Source organism: Nematostella vectensis, chromosome 13, assembly GCF_932526225.1.
Source record: "Nematostella vectensis chromosome 13, jaNemVect1.1, whole genome shotgun sequence".
NCBI classification, from domain to species: Eukaryota; Metazoa; Cnidaria; class Anthozoa; order Actiniaria; family Edwardsiidae; genus Nematostella; species Nematostella vectensis.
In genome coordinates this window covers 4,859,827-4,883,476 of record NC_064046.1, presented here as the reverse complement: position 1 = coordinate 4,883,476, position 23,650 = coordinate 4,859,827, and the positions used below count along the sequence as shown (strand labels likewise).

Below are 23,650 nucleotides of genomic sequence, written 5' to 3'. Positions count from 1 at the left end.
CAAAACAAAACTAAAATAAAGACTGCCAATGATTCTCTGACATGCATGTCAGAGAGAAAAAAAATGAAATGTTAAAAGTGAAAAAAAGAAATGTTTCTCACGCTAATACATGATGGTGTGAAGAATCATTGGCAGTCTTTTTTTAGTTTTGTTTTGTTCTTAAAATTACTGCCCCTTTCTCTCATAGAAAGCATTATCCGAGGGGGGGGGGGGGGGGGTGGCGAAATTGAAAAAAAAAAAACGTTAAACACCCTTTGGGTATAGCAATTGGTTGGCTTTTATACCCTAAGAGATAACAGAATCGGAAAAAAACGTTAAAAAACCCCTTAGGATTTGCAGTCGGTCGAATTTTATACCCTAGAGAGAGCGAAATCGAAAAAAAAAAAAAACATTCAACATCCGCCTTGGCAGTTGATCGAAATATTGCATACCCCAAAAAGATGTGGTAACCCTGTGTAAAGCTTCCACTTCGGAGATTGCGTGACACTAAGAACGTCGCCTATCAGACCGGCAAAATCCAGGCAAACACAACCAGTTGAGGTAGGGATACGTGGTTTATACAACTTTAACAAGCATATTAGACATTACTTGCAGTAAAATTGTCACTTTCCCCGCCTTACTTTAAAATAGTCGCTTTACAGCGCAGCGCATTACCATTCATACAAAGATATCCCACTGTGTAGAGTAGGTCTCGATCGTAACCCGCGTTACTAAAGTTGCACAAGTGCTGTTGTTGCAAAGACTGTTATCTATAAATTTCAGGGATCGATTTGGTTGGGTTTCGTTGGGATTCTTAATGCTTATGGGACATTAAGTAATGCGAAATTTTGTTTTGAATTCGTGTCGCTTTATTCTCAAGTGGAGCATACCAACCAGAGTGAAGTTAGTTCCTTATTCGCAGTTCCTTTTTCGTCTGTTTCCCTATTCGCTCAGTTCCTTATTCAAATCCGGGGGAGTACTTACATGATACCTTTTAATTCGAGTTGAAACAGTATTTAGGCATAACAGTTTATTCAGAACAAGTCCAACAGCATTTTCGTCGGGTAATTTTGGTTGCTTTAACGTGCTTTGCTGCTAACAAAGCTGTGAACACGAGACTCTATCTGCTACAAAAGGTCAAATTACGCAATGCGTGCAATCGCTATCACAAATGAATCTAGCAAAAGAGAGGAAATCTACCTCTCATCTAATAAATGTATTTATATCTTGGGCTTTCTTTCCAAACGCATTAAAATATTTAGAGGAGAAATATTCACGCTTTACTTGACTACGTACGCGTCTAGAAGGAATTTGACCTTGCTAACAAAACCACAATTTGACAGATAGTGCTTGTTGTCAATTAACACCTTGGCTACTACATAAGGCTCTGACAAAACAAATAGACTAGTGCAGAGACACGAATAGGGAATTGTTCCTTATTCAAGTTAGTTTTCGCGAATAAGGAAATGGAATCTCCCAACGTCCGATTTCGTTTTACGACTTATCCGTATAAGGAATAGACTATGAAGAGGATTGTCAGTGTTTGCTTATCATTTCTCAATAAAGGAAATGAAATTTCATAACGCCCGATTTCGCTTTAACGACTCCTTTCGAAAAGAGTTCTCGAAAAAGGAAATGGTATTTCATAACTCCCGATCTCGTTTTAACTACTTATCCGAAGAAGGAATAGACTAAAAAGAGGGTTTTTTATATTTTCTAAACATTTCTCGAATAAGTAAATGGAATCTCCCAACGTCCGATTTCGTTTTACTACTTATCCGAATAAGGAATAGACTAAAGAGAGTGTTCTTTAGTACTTTCTAAACATTTCTCGAATAAGGAAATGGTATTTCATAACGCCTGATTTCTTTTTAACTACTTATCCGAATAAGGAATAGACTAAAAAGAGGGTCGTTTGTGTTTTCTAAACATCTCTCGAATAAGGAAATGGTATTTCATAACGCCTGATTTCGTTTTAACTACTTATCCGAATAAGGAATAGACTAAAAAGATGATTGTTAGTGTTTTCTTAACATTTCTCGAATAAGGCAATTGTATCTCATAATGCCCGATTTCTTTTTTACCACTTATCCGAATAAGGATTAGACTATAAAGATGATTGTTAGTGTTTTCTTAACATTTCTCGAATAAGGCAATTGTATCTCATAATGCCCGATTTCTTTTTTACCACTTATCCGAATAAGGATTAGACTATAAAGATGATTGTTAGTGTTTTCTACATTTCTCGAATAAGGCAATTGTATCTCATAACGCCCGATTTCTTTTTTACCACTTATCCGAATAAGGATTAGACTATAAAGATGATTGTTAGTGTTTCCACACCGTTTTTTCCGTAAAAAGAAATGTAATTTCGTTATTACGATATATTTGAATACAGATTTGCGATATTTTCGAATAAAAGAATATAACGTTTGTTAAATGCGTGAATTTATTGAAATATACGAGTGACACCAGCCTCCATAACTATTCCGATCTCGTGTGTAATACATCAATAAGAATTGTCTATAAGGAGCTTGTACTTTCTCATTTCCGTATACCAAGGATATTATGCAAATAGTTTGTGGTTATTTGAAAAATTGTTTATTAAATTTGAAAATCTATTACTTACATATTTGGTTGAAATTATTACACAATTAATAAATTTATTTGAAATAATTTTAATTACATTTATAATTGACTCTACACAGGATTGTTTCGTTTGAGCGTGATACACTATGGAAAAGGAAAGCGGTATCATATCACTTGGATTATGTTTGTCCCATTTATTGTTCTGAAAAAGATATTGGATTTCATGAAGGACGATTTTGCACGATATGTTATGATATAAACATCTGCGCAGGAGTTGATTGATTGGAGTCGTAAAAGGTTTTCTTCCACAAGTCTAACAGACAGAGTACAGGTTGCCTGTCTTGTCCTAGGACATGAAACAGTGGTCTCGGTCAAACAAGGGGGGCACCCCCTGCTACGGCCCTGTGAGCTCACTATTTTCAACAAGATAAATTCTCTTAAACTAATTCCCCATTTAATGCAATACCATATTATAGTTTTTAAAAGACAAACATTTTAAGAGTATCGTAAAATGAGCACGAAAGCATTATAGCATTATTTCCTTATTTAAATAATTCGTAAAAACGAAAACGGAGTTTTTACATTCCATTTCCTTTTTCAAGAAATGTTAAGGAAACCCAAACAAGCCGTAGCATGAGTAGATTATTTTGAAGGGGACACGGTTAAAGGGACATTATTGGGGGGACAACCACGCCCTTCTAGTCATTCGGTCTTATAATTCGCGTCGTTAAAGCTAATTCCATTTCCTTATTCGAGAAATTAGTTCGGTTTCTTATTTAAATAATTCATAAAAACGAAATCGGTCGTTATAAAATACCATCTCCTTATTCAAAAGACGTTGAAAAAAAAAACATGCTAACAATCTTCTTTTTACTCCATTCCTTTTTCGGTAAAAAAGTAGTAAAAACGAAATCAGGCGTTATGAAATGCCATTTCCTTTTTCAAGAGATGTTGAAAAAACACTGACAATCTTCTTTTTAGTCTATTCCTTATTCGGATAAGTAAGTTAAAACGAGATCGGGAGTTATGAAATACCATTTCCTTTTTCGAGAACTCTTTCGAAAGGCGTCGTTTAAGCGAAATCAGGCGTTATGAAATTCCATTTCCTTTATTGAGAAATGATGAGCAAACACTGACAATCCAGTGTTTAGTCTATTCCTTATTGGGATAAGTAGTTAAAACGAAATCAGGCGTTATAAAATACCATAACGATGAGCAAACACTGACAATCCAGTGTTTAGTCTATTCCTTATTGGGATAAGTAGTTAAAACGAAATCAGGCGTTATGAAATACCATTTCCTTATTCGAGAAATGTTTAGAAAGTACTAAAGAACACTCTCTTTAGTCTATTCCTTATTCGGATAAGTAGTAAAACGAAATCGGACGTTGGGAGATTCCATTTAGTTATTCGAGAAATGTTTAGAAAATATAAAAAACCCTCTTTTTAGTCTATTCCTTATTCGGATAAGTAGTTAAAACGAGATCGGGAGTTATAAAATACCATTTCCTTTTTCGAGAACTCTTTCGAAAGGAGTCGTTAAAGCGAAATAGGGCGTTAAGAAATTTCATTTCCTTTATTGAGAAATGATGAGCAAACACTGACAATCCTCTTCATAGTCTATTCCTTATTCGGACAAGTCGTAAAACGAAATCGGACGTTGGGAGATCCCATTTCCTTATTCGCGAAAACTAACTTGAATAAGGAACAGTTCCCTATTCGTGTCACTGCACTAATCTATTTGTTCTGACAGCCTTATCTGATAGCCAAGGTGTTAATTGACAACAAGCACTACCTGTCAAATTGTGGTTTTGTTAGCAAGGTAAAATACCTTCTACACGCGTACGTAGTCGAGTAAAGCGTGAATATTTCTCCTCTAAATACATTAATGCGTTTGGAAAGAAAGCCAAAGATATAAATACATTTATTAGATGAGAGGTAGATTTACTCTCTTTTGCTAGATTCATTTGTGAAAGCGATTGCACGCATTGCGTAATTTGACCTTTTGTAGCAGATAGAGTCTCATGTTCACAGCTTTGTTAGCAGCAAAGCACGTTAAAGCAACCAAAATTACCCGACGAAAATGCTGTTGGACTTGTTCTGAATAAACTGTTATGCCTAAATACTGTTTCAACTCGAATTAAAAGGTATTATGTAAGTACCCCCCCCCCCCCCCGGATTTGAATAAGGAACTGAGCGAATAAGGAAACAGACGAAAAAGGAACTGCGAATAAGGAACCAACTTCACTCTGGTAGCATACCATATAACGCACGTCTCGGTTGGGTTGCGTCACTGATCGCTAGAAGCTTGGGGGCAAATCTCAGACATAGAGGATTCTTTTTCGTGTGGTCTGTTTGATGCGAGATTTTAATTTGCTTTCAAGATCATAGCGATTTGGTGTGCAGAGCTAACCTTGGTTTATACTTCGTTTATTTATTGCTGTCGCAGCAAGATCGCCTGAAGCGAGCGAACGGAGAAAGATGTTGTAATCATAGCCTTCTAGCCGGCTCTCATTTGTGACTATTCGGAAATGTTTTATTTTTGAATAGGATTGCGTAAAAGGCAGACTAGTCCCAGGCGTTATTATTGGGATTCCTGTGGATGGTAAGAGTTGTGACGTCACAGGAAACTGAGCTCGTCCCAGCCCTCAGGCTACCTCACGGTTCATCGGACTTTATACAAACTCGCAAAAGCAAAACACAAACTCGCAAAAAAAAATAAAAACTCAAAAGCAAAATACAAACTAGCAAAAGCAAAGTACAAACTTGTAATATGTTGTTTGCAATACATGGAAATCCATCCCAGCCTTCAGACTACTTCCGGTTCATCTCCGAGCACAGTAAAAACGGCTGGGACTAGGCTGCGTAAAATAAGGCCGAGGGGCGCTGGGCAAGGGTGCGAAGAAATGACCCTCACCCTCATTGACAAATGGAGGAGGGGGTATTTCTTTGTAACATATGGCTTTTTTGCAGCACAAAGGGGGGGGGAGGGTTAAACCCCCTAAACCCTCCCCCTAGATTCACTACTGGCCCTAGCGCAGCACTGCCTTTGCACTTGTCACAGAATTCCCAATATTCGAAACCAAAGTATTTGCGAATAACCCCGAATGAGACTAGCTGGCTTTTCTAATGAATGAAAAGTGGGCTACTAAGGACAAACTAGGCGTGCAAGTGATTCTGTTCTCACTGCCTGCTTTGTGCGCATTGCATGGTAATTTTTTTAATAACTAAAATTTAATTCAATAATTTTTAATAACATTGACAAAACTTGAGAAGGGTAAGGGGGACCTGTGGAAAATGCTGTATATTTTGATACACACACATGCATAGCCTGCGTAGCGGCTCAAGGGAGAGGGATGGGGGGAGAGGCGGCAACAGTTACAAAGCGCTTCGTTTAAAAGTGGTACAAGGTAACAGCCAGTTTAGGTAGGAATACATGCCTTATTCAACACTAAACAAGACATTAGACATGATTTTGGAGTGAAGTTATACGATAGCCTGTGTGTAAACACATTATTTCACAATTAAAACCTCTATGGTATACCCATTTCCTGTTTGTTTCTATCTGTTAACTTATCCATGTCGCGTCTCTGTTCTTTCGCGTTCAGAACAGAGGCGCGACACGGATAAGTAAACTGATAGAAACAAACAGGAAAAAGCTTTGCTAGCAGGGTACCTCTATGGAGGCTTGGCAGCTTCCATATTCCATCTTATGGGCAAGGCTAGACAAGTGTATTGTTTTCAATGATTTTCCCCCCTAGGCAAGACCACTGAATCCTTTGTTCCTCCCAATCTCTCCAGCCAATTGGCTCTAATCCCCTCCCATTCCTTTGTACCCCTAGGGTTGCCATGGTGACTAAGATGCCATGTTATATCCATGATCCACCAGTTATAGAACCCAACACTTACTTATTTTCTGTTGTTATTAGTCTAATGTTCTTACTCCTCCTAGTCTATTTTTCTTACTCCTCCGAGTCTATTGTTCTTACTCCTCCGAGTCTATTGTTCTTACTCCTCCGAGTCTATTGTTCTTACTCCTCCTAGTCTATTGTTCTTACTCCTCCGAGTCTATTGTTCTTACTCCTCCGAGTCTATTGTTCTTACTCCTCCGAGTCTATTGTTCTTACTCCTCATATTGTTCTTACTCCTCCTAGTCTATTGTTCTTACTCCTCCGAGGAGTGACTCCGAGTCTATTGTTCTTACTCCTCCGAGTCTGTTCTTACTTCTCCGAGTCTATTGTTCCTACTCCTCCGAGTTTATTGTTCCTGCTCCTCCGATTCTATTGTTCTTACTTCTCCGAGTCTATTGTTCCTACTCCTCCGAGTCTATTGTTCCTACTCCTCTGAGTCTATTGTTTCTACTCCTCTGAGTCTGTTGTTCCTAATCCTCTGAGTCTATTGTTCTTACTCCTCTGAGTCTATTGTTCCTACTCCTCTGAGTCTACTGTTCTTACTCCTTACTCATCCGAGTCTATTGTTTCTACTCCTCCGGGGTTGCCATGGAGACCGGACGTTATCTTGGATCCACGATTCAACAATCGCATAACCCTCGTTTCCTAATACTACTTTCAAGGCACCCTAGACAAAAAAAACAACAGCAACGCAATATCTAAATTTCTATGCAGGTTACGAGATGTTCGTGTTAAGCAGATAAATTTTTAATGCTTATATATGATTTTAAAACAGCATCTATGCAGTAATATGTTTCTGACTGAAGTTCTACAATTCGCTCCGCGATTAAATCAACAAATTTGTTTGTACTTGTCTCAGCAAGGCTACCCGTTAAAGATCATCTAATTTCCTGGCCGTCTTGGGTCACTCAGAAGCCAAAGAATTTCGCATATACCAGGGAAGATCTGGTTAATCAAGCGTTTCCCGAATCCTGTACGCAAAGACGTCTCTCCTCTTACAGAGTTTCGTTACTATAAGCAGCTGGAACTGATAATATGTCGAACTTCTCTAAAGCATAGGATACGGCATGATAAAAAAGTAACAACAAGACTGTTTTGTGTAACACATCACGAGATTTCAATGTGACAGTTCAGAAACAGGGCCCGTTACTTCACAACCCTTTTGGAACTGGATTTTTACAGAACAGACTCCCGGGGCGTCTTCTCTCCTTTATCTTCTCGTTTCGCTGTCGTCCAGCAATGCAATGATGTATGTTCCCGTTGAGATTCGCTGGGTTCCTGATTATCTGTGTTTTCTATAGAAATGTCTAGCCAGGCAATGTCGCAATGTCGTCCAATGTTGTATAACCCTTGATTATAGATACCTGTGTTTCCTTTAGAAATGTCATCAAGCAAGGTGTATGATGTCTGTGTAGTAGGTGCTGGAGTAATGGGAAGTGCCACAGCCAGGCAATTGGCTCAGAATGGCCAGGAAGTTCTCCTGTTAGAACAGGTACATAATAGGAAAATTATCCATAATAGAATTGGGGTCAGTTTCTTGAATGGTGTCGGATTGGCGTAAATTTTGGGAAGCTCTAAATGGTGGTCTAACAACGCTTTGATACATTAATCATTTGCTTTATTAGTTTCCCCTCCCTCATTCGAGAGGGAGTTCCCATGGACAGAGCAGGATATTCCGGACACTGTACTCTAACCCAGTGTTCGTCAGAATGGCCAGAGATTCATTGGCCATTTGGAAGGACATTGAACTTCACGCAAACGAAGAAATCTACATCAGGTTGGTGATTTGGCATTTTTTTTATTATGAACTATACAATTCTAATTGGGAGGTGGAGGGAGGGCATCTGTCCCTACATACTTGTACTTGTACTACATACCCCCCCTAACTACCTCAAGGGTCAAATGGTTAAAAATATTACTTAGTCCTCCATGCCAAGGACGACTCAGGATTCCCAAAAGCTTGAGACAGGATTTTAAGATGGAGGAGGTGGTGTGCTGGTGCGTTCCCAGGATTGGCTCAGGGGGCGGGGGACGCGTATGAATGCGTAATACGAATGCATAGGTATCATATGGCCAAGCATAGTATTTGAAGATTCCCTAAGAAATGACCCACTTTTTGGCCGCTAGGGGGGGGGGGGGGTGCGCACCCTGCGCATCCTCCTGTGTACGTGCCTGGTTTGTCCTTTTCTATTCATTATCATGATGAATATCCGGACGTATCTTTCCTAAAAAAAACTTGGATTAAAAGCTGATTAAATTTCCAGATTTGTTGGGGTGTTTATCTTTCAGAGCATTTAACAAGCTGCGATATATCTGACTCCTGTTCATAGCTTGCGAAAACAATGCTAAGATAAAAAATGTTACTGTTGGACTATGTAATTTGAAGCAACACAGAATGATTGGCCCGGTAAATCTCCACACCCTTTCTAATTTTTGCCCTTTTTGTTCACAGAAATGTGGGCTTGTTGTCAGTGGAAGAGGCCCCTGGTCTTACTCTAAAAAAAGATGCACAAAACCTTAAAGATTTGGGGATTGGGCATGAGGTATTGTCACCAAGTGAGCTAAGAAAGAGATTTCCCAGCCTTCAATTTGACCCTGGGTACAGTGCTGTTCTTGAAAGGTCTGCAGGAGTGATGAGGGCTGATAAATGCTTAAGAGCATTGCAGGTTAGTGAAGTTTTAGCATACTATTCCCAGGGTGGGGAAGGAGGGGAACATCAATAACGTTTAAAGAATGTCGATCACTCACTCCTTTGTTATTGCTTATCATACAGCGGTTAATTCGCAAGGAACCTTCAAAATAACAATCCACGAATGAAGTCTGATATTTTATTGGGGATATTTAATTAAAAATATCTTGGTTACTTGCTTGAATTAGCCGATGGAAATAGATGCTTTGTGTAGTAACCATAGTAAGGCATTACTCGACATAAAACAGTGTTTACAATAAAGCAAGCTAAAACAAAATTGCTGCTAGTCTAATTAACAATCTGCTGACCAAACTCAGGCTCAGGCCACAGGAGCCCAACAATAATAAATGTCATATCATTTTCCCCTCCTATAAAATGTAACAATAAAAGTTCACCATACTAGGTGTTAACAGTCAAAGCGTGATGGTCGCCGGATCTCCCTGGTGGAGCGACAAAGTAGGTTAGCGGGGACTGACTTGACTTCGGTCACGAAACCAGGATCAGGGGGGATAAGGGCTGGTGTCCCCAGACCAAAATCAGCAGGTGTAGTCCGAGGAGTAGGAGCTGCTTGCCCTTGAAATGTACTCTCTTGACTCATCTGTGTGGAGCTATACTGGGTTGGGCATGGAGCTAGGTCCCTGAGAGAGACAGTTGATTCCTTTCCATCTGTATACTGGATGTGCGTATATGTAGGGTTTACATCTTTCAGCTCATCCATGGTCGACAAGGGGTTCATTCTTGTTAGCACGCATAAATCGGCTAAGGAGTACTGGACCAGGTATGTAGGTGGTGACGTGCCGTGCGTAGAGCAGCGTTGGAAGCTGAAGAACTTCTTATGTGGTGTTTCTTGTGTGGTGTGTTGGTTGAAGTGCAAAGGGGAGAACGGATGGAGTGGAGTGCATCTGGAATCTGGAATTTGTTCCCATTTAGCAACTGGTAGATTCGACGATTTGAACTGCCTTCCAGATAAGACCATTGTATCGCTCTACTTGACCATTTTTGATGGGGGGATAGGGTGTGGTTCTACTCGATGCAACCCCTCGTGCTGATAGTTACTTTTTTAACTCTTGTGAGATGAGTGAGGTACCCCGGTCCGAGTGGATATGGCTCGGAGTGCCGCAAAGAGTAAGTATCTGTTCTAAGAACTTGATAACAGTGAAGGATTGCATGTTCGGGCACGGGAAAGCAAATGGAAAGCACGAGTACTGTGAGGATATATGGGTTATAAGTTGAAGTAGGCAGAGGCCCTTTGAATTCGATGCTGAGCCTCTCCATGGTCTGTGTTGGCTTGATATGGACGCTGGCCTGGGTCGGTAGAACTGTGGCTTGAGCTCTGCGCAGGTCCTACAGGCTGCACATGTTTTGTTTACCTCATCCATAGAGTAGGGTAAGTTATTGGACCTGACAAAGTGCAACATCCGGGGTACGCCAGAGTGGCACAGTACTGCATGGATCTCAGCAAGGCTGCTTGTTAGCATCGAGGCAGTGAAATCCTTGGAGTGAGTCAGTAGCGATGTTATCCTTCCCAGACCTACATTTCATTGTGTAGCAGAATGATGCTAATTCTAGTCGCCAGTCTTGGATCTTATTATTCTTTTCTTATTTTCTTTACGTGCGTTTCCTGTTGTCAAACATGAATGCCACAGAACGCTGATCAGTCTCCAGGCTGATGTGACGACCTGCTAGAAAATGACGCCACTTGCGGACTTCCTCAATGATTGACATTGCTTCCTTCTCGACTGGAGGGTAATGTAACTCACTTCCTTGGAGTGTCCTTGACATGAAGGCCACGGGTCGCCCACCCTGGTTTAAACTCTGGAAAACTGCAAGACCATTGGTAACTCCGAACGGGATGCGCCGAAACTGGTAAAGCCTATCGTTGGTTTCAAAACCAGTGTACTTGCGGTCGTTTGTTTTTCTGGGAACCTGGTGGTATGCAATCTAAAGATCGACTGTTGAGTAGAACATCTCATTATTGGCTAGTTCCGTATACAAATTGATAGTCTGTGAGAAATCGATGCAGAGGCGCTTCTTGTGACGCTGTAGTGGGTCTTTCACGACAACGACCTGGGCCCTCCAGGGGGGCGCACTGGGCTCAATAATGCCCTCAGCTAGCAAGCCGTGACTTCCTTCTCTAGATAAAGGTACATTTGTTCTGCCAGGCCTATAGTGCTCAATAGTGATTAAAAGTCAAAAGAGCATGATTATACAATAATATATATGGTTCCTGGCGCACCGGCGACTCAGAGTTTCATGCTATTAAGAAATCGTCAGGCTCTGGTGTTACCTAACAGTTCAACTCCCTTTATAGTTCGTTGCATATAATTTATTCTCATGCCGGCTTTTTGTAACTAACTCGGTTCGTTTATTTATACATTATATATTTATATATATCTTAAGCTTCTCGGCTAGACAAAGATTGCAGCGTGACGGGCTGCCGTTGTACGCTTTAGCGCGCTGAACCATTTAATACTATACTTCACGCTTTTGATTTTTTACTTCCCAGACGAACTTTGAAAGTACCGTGTAATTAGTTTTGCTCTCGGCCATAAGTGATGCTTTATGGCTATTAAACCTAGTCTTAAAGCGTGCTCGGTCATTCCTATATAAGATTTTGTTTCTCCCGACACGGATGTCGCAATCGCCTTATAAAGAACAGTGTCCGTGAGGCAAGCACCTTCAAACGGGCAGAGGTTTTTGTTTCTGCAATTGCCTGTTTTCGTACTTAGGGCTTTACGCGGTTGGCTGATGTTCTTATTGTTTGCCTTAATTTTACTGACCATATTGGGCATGCAGCTGTAACTAACCTTGGCGTTGTTGCGTTTGAAAAGCCTATGTACTGTAATTCGTTGTGTTTAGGAAAATGCTTATCTATGAGACGGAGAAATGAACTAGTGACATTAGTTTGCACGTTTTTACTAAAAGGAGGGTTAAGCCAGATGATGTTCCGTTGCCTATTGCATCTCCTGTTGTTATTTGGAGTCTGCTTTTCTCTGCCTTGTTTCTCTGCCCGTTTCACCTGTAGACCTAGGCGATGGACTACCCCTTCATTGATATAGCTCCCTGAGCTGCCAGTGTCCACAAGAGCTGTCAGTGAGTAGCCTTCAATGCTTGCTTCCACAAAAGCCTTGGCTAGGCTCTCAGGACACGCGGCAGAAATCGAGCAGATGGAGGCGACTGTTACTTTTGCAGCCCTTCTTGGCTGGCAAACTTTAGCATAGTGGCCTTCCTTGCCACAGTTATTGCAAGAGCAGTTCTTGGCAGGTTCAGGTAGCAAGGAAGTGGCGAATATTTTGTTTGTTGTCTTTACGAATAGCTGTTTTAGGACTTGAATGGCCGATTCGTACGTTGTGCAGTCTTCGATGTACTCGTAGACATTATGTGAGACATAATTTAAGGGTTCAGTAACGATCAGGGGCCCTGGATCCACATTCAACGATAAAGTTTTCGAATGTCTTCTGGCAATGCTTCCACTCTTTTGCCGCCGTGGGTGAGTTTGGATCCAAGTCGAGACGACGAGGCTTCATAATAGTGTCCATGTCGAAGTGTTATTACGTTAAGTAAATTGTAGTAACCATAGCAAGGCTTTACTCAACATAAAACAGTGCTTACAATAAAGCGATCTGAAAAAAAAATGGCTGCCAGTCTAATTAACGCTGACCAAACTAAGGCTCAGGAAGCCCAACAATATAATAACAAATGCCATATCGTTTTGTGTGACTCGCCATTGAACGGGAGCATAAAATGGCGGCATGATAGCATATGTCCTTCTTTAACAGTGACATATAAGAAATACAGTTTCGTGTCAAACAAATGAAGCGTTTTTGAAAAAAAATAAAATATCGTTTTACAAAACAGCAGGGCCCTAGCAAGCATGAGGCATGTGAGGCGCTCGCCTCGGTAAAACTTGACTTTAGTGTTTCACAATTGAAACCTATGAGATAAAACACTTGCCTTTTTTGGATTTATCATCCAGTGACTAGCTTTGCTTTGGTAAAATTTTGATTCTGGCTACAGGCCTGAATAGCATCTTAATTTCCCTTGTATTCTCAAGAAGACCGTCCTCTGGGCTCATACGATGTATTTTTGGATATAAACTCTGGGTTTAAATGGGTAAATGATGACGATGACGGAAACACCTGGAAAACGCGCAATTCGAGATAGAAAAAGAAGACACCATTTCCTACAATGGCTATAGGTTCCTTGAATTACGGACTGATTTTCAAAACACAAATAACGTGAGGCCGAAGTACACATAACCAGATTTTTACTGATCATCTTTGCCCTGTGTATCAGCTCAGGGACGAAAAGCTCAAATTTCAATGACACTTTACAAAAAGTCGCATCAATTTAAAAAAAGTCGCACTTATTCGATGTGAAATGGGCTTATTTGAAGCGTCATGTCATGTTTTTCCGTCATGTCGTAAATGATAAGTCACATGGAAACTCAATAGTCTTGCTAACATTTTATAATGTGCCTCTCTAGGAACAGTTTATTCGCTTTGGAGGGTCTTTGAAAGACGGACAGAAAGTCTTGTCAATACAACCAGACGGAACTGGTGTTACAATCAAAACCTCAATTGAAAACCACAGAGCTAGAAAACTAATATTGACTGTAGGTATGTTTACCACACAAAAAACATGTCCGGTATCACAAAAAGAGTAATAACTTTTTACCATTCCAACTTTTCTAATAACAATTGTATATATTGATTTTAGGCCCTTGGACAAATAACCTGTTGAAACCCCTTGGACTCTTGCTACCGATAAGGGTAAAATCTCTCGATTTTTTATTTATTTTTATTTTTGCTTATATGAGTAAAATGAAATCATGATTGTCTTTTTTTTTTTTTACTTCATCACAGGTATATCGGGCCCCTGTTCTCTATTGGTCCATTACCAAACCAGACGAGTACTCATGGAAAAATGGATTTCCTTCCTTCTATGATGCATCTCCAACTGGAAAACACATATATTGCCTTTCTTATCTAGAGTATCCAGACATGCTTAAGGTAAGGGTGTATTCAAAAACAGGGTTCTACAGACATGCTTAAGGTAAGGGTGTATTCAAAAACAGGGTTCTGGTATAACTTGCTTTGTATTCTTTCGTACCTTTTTTAAACAGCGCCTAGTGTTTTTTTTTTTTTTTTGGTGTTGTTGTTCATTCGTTTGCTTGCTCGCTTGTTGTAGTGTCTAACTTCCGGACGGAAAAGGATTACACCAGATTACACAACACTGCCTTTACCCGGTCTCCGTACAATTCAACATGACGATCCACTTCGCTCTTTCTCAGGCCTCGCCGCGCTACACAGGCTACCCCTACACACTACATCCTTCAAAAATAAAACACAGAGGAGCGCGGACATTTCAGTGCCGTTATTGGCTCAGGGTCAACTTCCCTTTCAGACTGCGCAGCCTCTCTTGATCTCTGTTGAGACCACACTCCCAGAGTCTCCCGTTATCAATTCGTGGTTTGTTATATTATATTGGGTCATCACTGATTGTTGTGCAGCAGCATCATTGTCTGTCAACAGCTCAGAAACATTGATATTCTGGGGAGGTGCATTTCTCAGGTACTTTGCATTCCTAACATAGCATTTGACTGAGTTAACATTGACAACATCAAAAGCTCTCCCCCCTTCTGTCTTATTATCACATGTCGATCTCCCAGATACCTTGGATCAAGTTTTGATCTGATCATATTTGCAACAAACACGATGCCACCTACTGATAAGTCATGTGGTATCGCACCCCTTCTATTGTCAGCAAAATCACGCATTCTTTTCTGATATTGTTCATACCGTTCCTCAAGATTCCCCGTCTGTGGGTCCTGTACACAAGGGAGATTTTGCTGGCGTGACACGAGGCGTGACATGAGGAGTCGCTCGATAAACCTGTAAAATGCCTTGCAGTGCATCCATCCATGGTATTCCATCTATTTCTGCTGCTCTCAGTCCATGTCCCAGGTATTATGAAATCGCTCAACCTGGCCATTTGCCTTAGGATATTAGGGAGATAAGCGTGAGTGTGCAATGCCCTTCGATTTCAGAAACTCTTCAAATTCACCCGAAATGTATTAACTCCCATTATCAGTCACAACTTTCTTTGGATTTCCAAATCGAGAGATAATATCAACCAGAGCTTTGAAAATACTCTTTGATGACACACTGTGTAGGATCACAGCCTCCGGCCACTTACTCTTATAATCCACAAGTGTCAAAATGTAAATCTGACCTGGAAATGGACCAACCAGATCCAAGACACATCCAGCAATGTTGTGGAAAAGGAGTTGATTGTACAGGTGTGCCCTTCCGCAATGGTTGCAGGCGAACGCAAGTTTCGCAGTTCAGGCAAAATTTCTCAACATCTCCATCCATATTATGCCAAAGCAGACTTGCCCGTAATATCTGTTTCGACCTGACAATTCCTTGAGGTGCGGCATGAGCCACATGAAGGGCCTTTCTGCGCAATTTCCGAGGTGTGTAAGCTCGGCGCCCACGCCACATCAATCGCTGGGCATACGACAATTCATCCTTCTTGTGAGCCCATTCCTTTGACAGTACCGTGGAGGTCTTCCATTCAGCATTTATGGACTCCACCACATCCTGCAGTTCACTGTCCTCCTTTCCAGCTTCCTCAATTTCCTCAAGTGTCAGCACATCCAGATCACATGCAACATGACAGATATGTTTTTCTTTAAAGTCACATGGCCCACAACTGGAGCTTGCGGGCAGTCGTGACCATCCATCTGCAATATTACTTGCCCTTGGTTCATACGATAACACAAAGTCATAGTTCTGAGCTCTCAATGCAATGCGCTCAAGCCTGGCGGATTGTGATGCCTTAGTAAACACAGACAGCAATGGCTTATGATCCGTCACCGCCGTAACGTGACGTCCATAAAAATACGTATGCATCTTTTGCAATCCAAACAGCACTCCTAAGGCCTCCCGTTCAATGTGCGTATCTCTCTACAACATCAGTCAGTCCGCGCGAAGCATATGCAACTGGCTTGAATTCCTTCCTTAGTGTTCTGCTGCAACATTCTTGAGTGTTGGGGCACCGACGATAGCCTTTACCTTTTCAGGGTCTGGCTTTACCCCCACCTCCAAGATGACGTGACCCAAGAACTTCAAATCTGGTACTCCAATGATACACTTCGATGCACCGAGTTTGAGACCGGCCTCCTAAAAGACCATCAACACCCGCCTTAGATTGTCCCAGTGTTTGCCTCAGTCTTCCCGTAAATCACAACATCATCGAAATATGTCAGCACACCTGGTAACCCTCCGCAGATGATGCTCATCATCTTCTGATACGCATCAGGCGCTGAGGCTAACCCGAATGGCAGTCTCTTACACCGATAAACCTTGCCTGCAGCCATCACGTGACTCCTCCGCTAACTTCATTTGCCAATATGCCTTGCAGAAGTCCAATGTGGTGAACATTTGAGCTCCATTGAGCTGCCTCAATATATCCGGTATCCGCGGAATTGGAAATCTTTCCCTGATCACAGCCTCATTCACTTCACGCAAATCCACACACACCCTGAGTTCATCATTGTCCTTGTAGACGACATGTATGAGAGACTCCCAAGATGCACCAGATGCCTCTTCTATTACACCGTCCTGAAACATCCGCTTCATTTCTCTCTAAAGCTTTGTTTCCAGCATTGCCGGTATTGCTCTCTGTCGCTGCGCCACTGGTGGGACTTCTTCATTCACTAGCACGTTATATTCATAGCCCTTAAAAACTCCTAGTTTTTCACTGAACACATCACTGAATTCGTCCATAAGTTTATCAGCTTTCGAGCTCTCTCCGGTTGTCACTGTGTAATCAAATTAAGTCCAGTTATCGCACTCATTCCGTGAAGTGGTGGTCCTTGAACATCCACCACAAAGATTTCTTGTACCTATGAATGTCCCAATGCAACGTATTTCTCCTCCTTCAAATGCGAGTACCTCACTTTAGAACGTTTAAGCTTTCCATTAGCCTTCGCTTGATCCAGTATCAATCATCATCCCATCCAGTATCAATTACAATCTCTTTGGGAATACCATTAATTTTAGTTGTAACACTAAAGTTCTGAGCATCTTTTTCCATTGTGGAATGCACCAACTCATGGTCAATGTCCTCTTGTACACAATTCGTAGCTACGTCAGGCTCAACCGAGTTAACTTTCATGTCTTGCTTCGCATCCTTGACTTATTGTTTACAGCACCTTTGAAAATGTCCTACTCTCTTGCAACGATGGCACTGAGCTGCCCTTGGTCTGCACCTTAGGTCATTTGCTATGTGATCCGTATTTCCACATCTGTAACATCTCTTAGTATCCCTTTTCTGTATCGAGGTTGATTTAAATCAAATGTTGACTTTTCCTGTCATCCTAGTAATCCAGCGTCTTTCTTGGCCTGTTCTATTGCCCTTCCTAGTGCCTGAGCCTTGTGCAATGTCAAATCGTTACCTTGTTGTAGAAGTTTTTCTCGTAGATAGCTGTCTGCGCATTCCTCAATCACCTGTCACCGCTCCCCCAAAGTCACAAGTGTTCGCTAACCGCAGTTCCGCGACAAATAAGTCCAGGCTTTCCCCACGTTCCTGAGCCCGCTTCCGAAACGTGTATCTCTCAGCCCGTTTATTCTTCTTAGGACTGCAGTATTCCGTTATCACCTTGACCACGACTTCACACTTGGTTTTAACCCCTTGTACCCCCGTAAGCAATCTTGTACTCCCACACAAGTTTAGTAACGTCGCTTTTTGCATGATATCCTCTTCTTTGTACAGTTTTGTAGAGATGCTGTAATTCTGAAACGATTCTAGCCACTGCTTCCACTCATCGCCGAGATTTGATGCCTCTAAATTCACCGGAGAAAGCGGGGCCCGCGTGAAACCATCCAAATTCATCTTTTTACCCTCGTCGCCAATTTGTAGTGTCTAACTTTCGGATGGAAAAGGATAACACCAGATTACACAACACTTTACTCTCCTTTACTCGGTTTACCCGTACAATTTAAGATGGCGATCCACTTCGCTCTTTCTCAGGCCTCGCCGGGCTACACAGACTACCCCTACACACTACACTTGTTTCTTTCTTTTTTTTCCCTTTGTTAGTTAATTTGTTTGTTTTTCTTTTCTTTTTTTTTCTGTCTTTAGGGGAGGGAGTGTAATGAAGTTGACCTCTTTTATTCTTCAGTTGGGTCCAACAGGTGAAGCAACTTCTTCTTTGGGCCTAAAGGGAAACGCTGAGCGTCGTGACATGGATCGGCAGGATATAGACCAATTTATTAAATCTGCAGGTGCTTATGTAAAAAAGCACTTCCCATATTTGGATCACAAAGGACCAGCTATAGTGGAAATGTGTTTGTATTCAGTAAGTAAATATTACACGTTTTAAAAGGGTCCTAGTTACAGCGTAGAGGATTGCGCCATGCCCTTCATGTTTGATTAGACAACCCATTCCAATTACGTTGTGTAATTTGGGCTACTACACCATGGAGGGCGAACTGTCCCCAGCACGCTAGCTGAAACGTGAATTTCGTGGTTTATTATCAGAATGTAGCAAAACAAATTCTGTTCTCACCGCCCTTTCTTGCCCTCACACTACTTTAAATTTAAAGGGATGCGTTTATCTGTTTTATTATTCCAAAAATAATTACCAATCAAATTCTTTCTCAGCCAGTCCTTGCATATTTCGTTCATGGTTGCAAACATTACTAACTGATGTTTCTTTAGATGACCCCGGATTCATCATTTATTCTTGACAAGCATCCTACCTTTGACAACATCATCATTGGTGCTGGGTTCTCCGGTAAGTAGACCATCCTAGTATCTCCCCTGATGCAATATTTATACTTGATCTGTAACAATCCTTACCTGGGTAAGTAGATCATCCTAGTATCTGCCTGGATGCATTATTTATACTTGATAAGTATCCTTACCTGGGTAAGTAGACCATCCTAGTATTTCCCCTGATGCATTATTTATACTTGATCTGTAAGAATCCTTGGGTAAGTAGATCATCCTAGTGTTACGTGTTGTGTTCAATAGTTTATTCACAAAGAGAAAGATCAGATTTACATGAGAGTAGGTAATATAATACAGCATCATTGAGTTGTCAATCATCTAAATATAGCGCTAAGAACAATCAGTAAAGTAATCACGTAACATCCCCCCTCCTCTACAGAAGGTGTCTAAAGTTCAATTCGAATATGATGGAAGATGACAAAACAAAATGAAAGAATAATGCTCGAATAATCTAGAACAAGTCTCTTGTTATACACAGATATACAAAGTCAGCGTCGGACATAGTCCTTTAAGTAGACTGGTTCCCTGGTGATCCGCTTTGGTCTTGCAGGGGTCTCTGGTCTTTTGTCGCTTGGTGGGGGTTTCTCAGTGGCAGACGTAGCTGCTGGTGACGATACTGATGGAGGGTCTGGACCAGGCACTGTGGCTGCCGGTACGGGGCTCTGGTCTTCAGGGGATGGTGTCTGCTGCATTCGGATATCGGCACGGTTTCTTCTGAGTGTTGTACCATCGTCGGTCTCAATTTCATATGATCTCTCGTCAAGCCGTTTGCGGACAGTCGCTCTGTCCCATTCCTTATTCCCAAGCCTAAACGGCCTCATTCTCACTACGTCCCCTTCATCCAATGGCTCCAGGTCGCGAGCTCCCCTGTCGTAGTATTTCGCCTGTCGTTGTTGCTGCTCTTTCGTCTGCTTCCTTATTAGCATAGTCGACACTGTCTGGGGACGCAACAGCTCCCTCGTTGTTGGTAGCCTGGTTGTTCTCTCTTCGCGCACCTTGCCTTTGGTGACGCACACCTTTTCAAAGTTCTCTTCCTGCACTTTGATCAGCTTCATTTTTTGAATTGTGTGTACTCCCAGGCTTTGCAATGCTCTCTTCCTTGCTTGTGCTTGTAACCACAGAATCTACATGACTTTTGGTTTGTCTGCTGTCTGGTCTTCGTATTCCGATCATATTTCTGTCTGGACGGCTCCTTTGTCTTATGTCTCGTTCCCGAATCAACCGAATGGACTTCCTCCGCTTTGTCACTACCAAGGGATTTCATTTGACTCGCTGATACTTCCTCGCTTCTGACGATCTCTATCGACTTTGCCAGCGTAAGCTTCGTTTGTCTTAATAAACGCTTGCGTGTGTTTGTGTCCCGAATTCCTAACACGATCCGGTCTCTTAATTAACGAGTCATGTAAACATCTACAAAACCCGCATGTCTGCGCCAAGGTTCTCAACTCGGCAACATACCTGTCAATGTTCTCTCCCTCTTTTTGGTCACGCCTGTTTAACTGAAATCGCTCGTACGTCTCATTTGTCTCGCCGATTGCGTAGCGGTCGAATTCCTATTATCTCAGACAACTTTTTGCGATCCTCTTCTGTCATATCGAAACTGTTGTAGGTCTTTACGGCTTCCGACCCGATTGAGTACAAGAACAGAGCAACGCGGTACTCCTCGCTCTGCTTTTCTAGCTGGGTAACAATGGCGTAATTGTGCAATTGCTGTTTGTATACCTTCCAGTTCGCGGCTTTGTCGGCCTCGCTGAGATTTAGCCCGCTCGGTTGCGCTATCCCTTGTATCACGTATGGCGACGGGGCTGCCGTAGTTGCTACAGTCGCCGGGGAATCTCCTGCTGGTTAACCCATCTAATTCGAGATCGCCCTCTAGAGGTATTCGTCTAAAAGTAAGATTTACCGCCTGCCACCATGTTACGTGTTGTGTTCAATAGTTTATTCACAAAGAGAGAGAGAGAGCAGATCTACATGGGAGTAGGTAATATAATACAGTATCATTGAGTTGTCAATCATCTAAATATAGCGTTAAGAACAATCAGTAAAGTAATCACGTAACACCTAGTATCTCCCTGGATGCATTATTTATACTTGATAAGTATCCTTACCTGGGTAAGTAGACCATCCCAGTTTCTCCCTCCGAAGCATTATTTATACTTGGTAAGTATCCTTACCTGGGTAAGTAGACCATCCTAGTTTCACACCGGATGCATTATTTATACTTGGTAAGTATCCTTACCTGGGTAAGTACCCCATCCTAGTTTCTCCCCAGATGCATTATAATATTTGGTAAGTATCCTTACCTGGGGATGTAGACCATCCTAGTTTCTCCCCGGATGCATTATTTATACTTGATAAGTATCCTTGCCTGGGAAAGTAGACCACCCTAGTTTCTCCCCGGATGCATTATTTATACTTGATAAGTATCCTTACCTGGGTAAGTAGACCATCCTAGTTTCTCCCCGGAAGCATTATTTATACTTGATCTGTAAGTATCCTTACCTGGGTAAGTACCCCATCCTAGTTTCTCCCCGGAAGTATTATTTATACTTGATAAGTACCCTTACCTGGGTAAGTAGACAATCCTTGTTTCACCCCAGATGCATTATAATATTTGGTAAGTAGATCATCCTAGTTTCTCCCTGGATGCATTATTTATACTTGATAAGTATCCTTACCTGAGTAAGTAGACCATCCTAGTTTCTCCCCGGATGCATCATAATATTTGGTAAGTAGACCATCCTAGTTTCTCCCCCGATGCATTATTTATACTTGATAAGTATCCTTACCTGGGTAAGTAGACCATCCTAGTTTCACCCCAGATGCATTATTTATACTTCATCAGTATCCTTACCTGGGTAAGTAGACCATCCTAGTTTCTCCCCGGATGCATTATTTATACTTGATAAGTATCCTCACCTGGGTAAGTAGACCATCCTAGTTTCACCCCAGATGCATTATTTATACTTCATCAGTATCCTTACCTGGGTAAGTAGACCATCCTAGTTTCTCCCCGGATGCATTATTTATACTCGATAAGAATCCTTACCTGGGTAAGTAGACCATCCTAGTTTCTCCCCGGATGCATTATAATATTTGGTAAGTATCCTTACCTGGGTAAGTAGACCATCCCAGTTTCTCCCCGGATGCATTATTTATACTTGATAAGTATCCTTACCTGGGTAAGTTGACTGGGATACCAGACAATACGGCCGTTTGAGATCGCGACTCATTTAAACCCCCACAAGACATAACGGTCGGGGTCAGTACGCAGCTCTTACAAGCTGCAATTTGATTGGGCAAATGAACAATATCCGCACCTCGACATAAAGAACGAGAAGAATAGAGACAAAAGAACTCCTTTGTAGAACAAAGATAATAGGAGACAAAGCAGCTGCGTACTTACTCCAACGGCCGTGATAAACACACTCTGTAACTTCCAAGACTTCGTCCTCAGATATCCACCCTGATCGCAAATACCTTCATTTTCTTGATACCAAGCAAAGCAAAAAAATAATGATAATAATAACTAAATTCATATATTTTATACTACTTAGGAAGTGAGTATCCGGGACGAGGTGACGAGGGTACTTAGTAGTTTTTTTTTTTTTTTGTCACGGCCATGTCCTGGCTGACGGTTGTTCGGAAAACGAGACCTGAAAAACGAAAACCAAATACCTAACAAGATATTTAAAAAATAACAGGTATCTAAGAGGAAAAAATAGCTATGTATATTTCATTTTTTGTTTCTCAAGAAAAGCCCTTTTTATATTTGTTTTACAGCACATGGATTTAAACATGCTCCTGTGGTGGGACAAATTCTAAGTGACTTGGCAAGGGACCAGACACCGGCCTATGATATCACCCCATTTAGAATTTCAAGGTTCAAAGAAACTCATACAGACACCAAGTCCAACCTGTAGCTTGGCAAGGGACCAGACACCGGCCTATGATATCACCCCATTTAGAATCTCAAGGTTCAAAGAAACTCATACAGACACCAAGTCCCACCTGTAGCTTGGCAAGGGACCAGACACCAGCCTATGATATCACCCCCATTTAATCCTGAATATCCGGAGAGCCGGCTAGCAGGCTAATCACGAAAATAACCCTTACTGCCCCTGTCATTCATGGACAACGTGTTATATCATTTATTGGCGTTTTTATCATATCTATGTTTTTTTATATTTCATTTATGGGCGTTATTACAAACAAGAAAAGCAAGGATGGTCCAACTTAATGCTTTTACACACACGCTATATTATTTTTTATCATTGATCAACATGTCCCTTCATGTTGATCAATAATCTATTAGTTTGAGTTGATTTTCAAGTTATTTTTTTCTAATTCAATACTTGAAATAAATGAATAACAGTTAAACATGTGAGGCTTGATGTCTGAATTTTAGAATAAGCACCTCCTTCAAATAGGCATTCCCTACTGAAAAAAAAATATCGATATATTCTAATTCCCCCACCCAACCGTGATTCAAGGTATAGATTCTACTTCAGTCAGTCTCCCAGAACCGGAGTTCGGATAAAAGTTCAAATCGTGAATCTTGAAAAAGGCACTTTAATACGGTCAAAAAACACGCAAAATTAAACATAAACCAGGGTCTGGATGGGGTTAACCGACTAGCGACAAACAGCTTAAAAAGTAACCAACTACCTAAAAAACATGAA

The 23,650-nt window shown here is 41.4% G+C and overlaps 1 protein-coding gene across 1 annotated transcript; it reads left to right on the top strand.

Moving 5' to 3' along the window:
- The first annotated feature begins 37 nt into the window (after positions 1–37).
- On the top strand, positions 38–23,348 carry LOC5518097 (peroxisomal sarcosine oxidase). The gene is made up of 10 exons (XM_032362576.2): positions 38–540; positions 7,858–7,970; positions 8,104–8,255; positions 8,931–9,144; positions 13,654–13,786; positions 13,887–13,939; positions 14,033–14,179; positions 18,358–18,534; positions 18,897–18,972; positions 22,752–23,348. The coding sequence occupies exons 2-10, from the start codon at positions 7,860–7,862 to the stop codon at positions 22,889–22,891; spliced, it is 1,203 nt and encodes a 400-aa protein (XP_032218467.1). The 5' UTR covers positions 38–540; positions 7,858–7,859; the 3' UTR covers positions 22,892–23,348.
- Positions 23,349–23,650: the final 302 nt, after the last annotated feature.

Bases quoted from the DNA above. Each gene is read 5' to 3' on its own strand.
- LOC5518097 (XM_032362576.2), top strand. From the start codon at position 7,860: ATGTCATCAAGCAAGGTGTATGATGTCTGTGTAGTAGGTGCTGGAGTA. The intron at 9,145-13,653 runs GTTAGTGAAGTT...GTGCCTCTCTAG, and splicing joins AATGCTTAAGAGCATTGCAG to GAACAGTTTATTCGCTTTGG. The intron at 18,535-18,896 runs GTAAGTAAATAT...ATGTTTCTTTAG, and splicing joins TGGAAATGTGTTTGTATTCA to ATGACCCCGGATTCATCATT.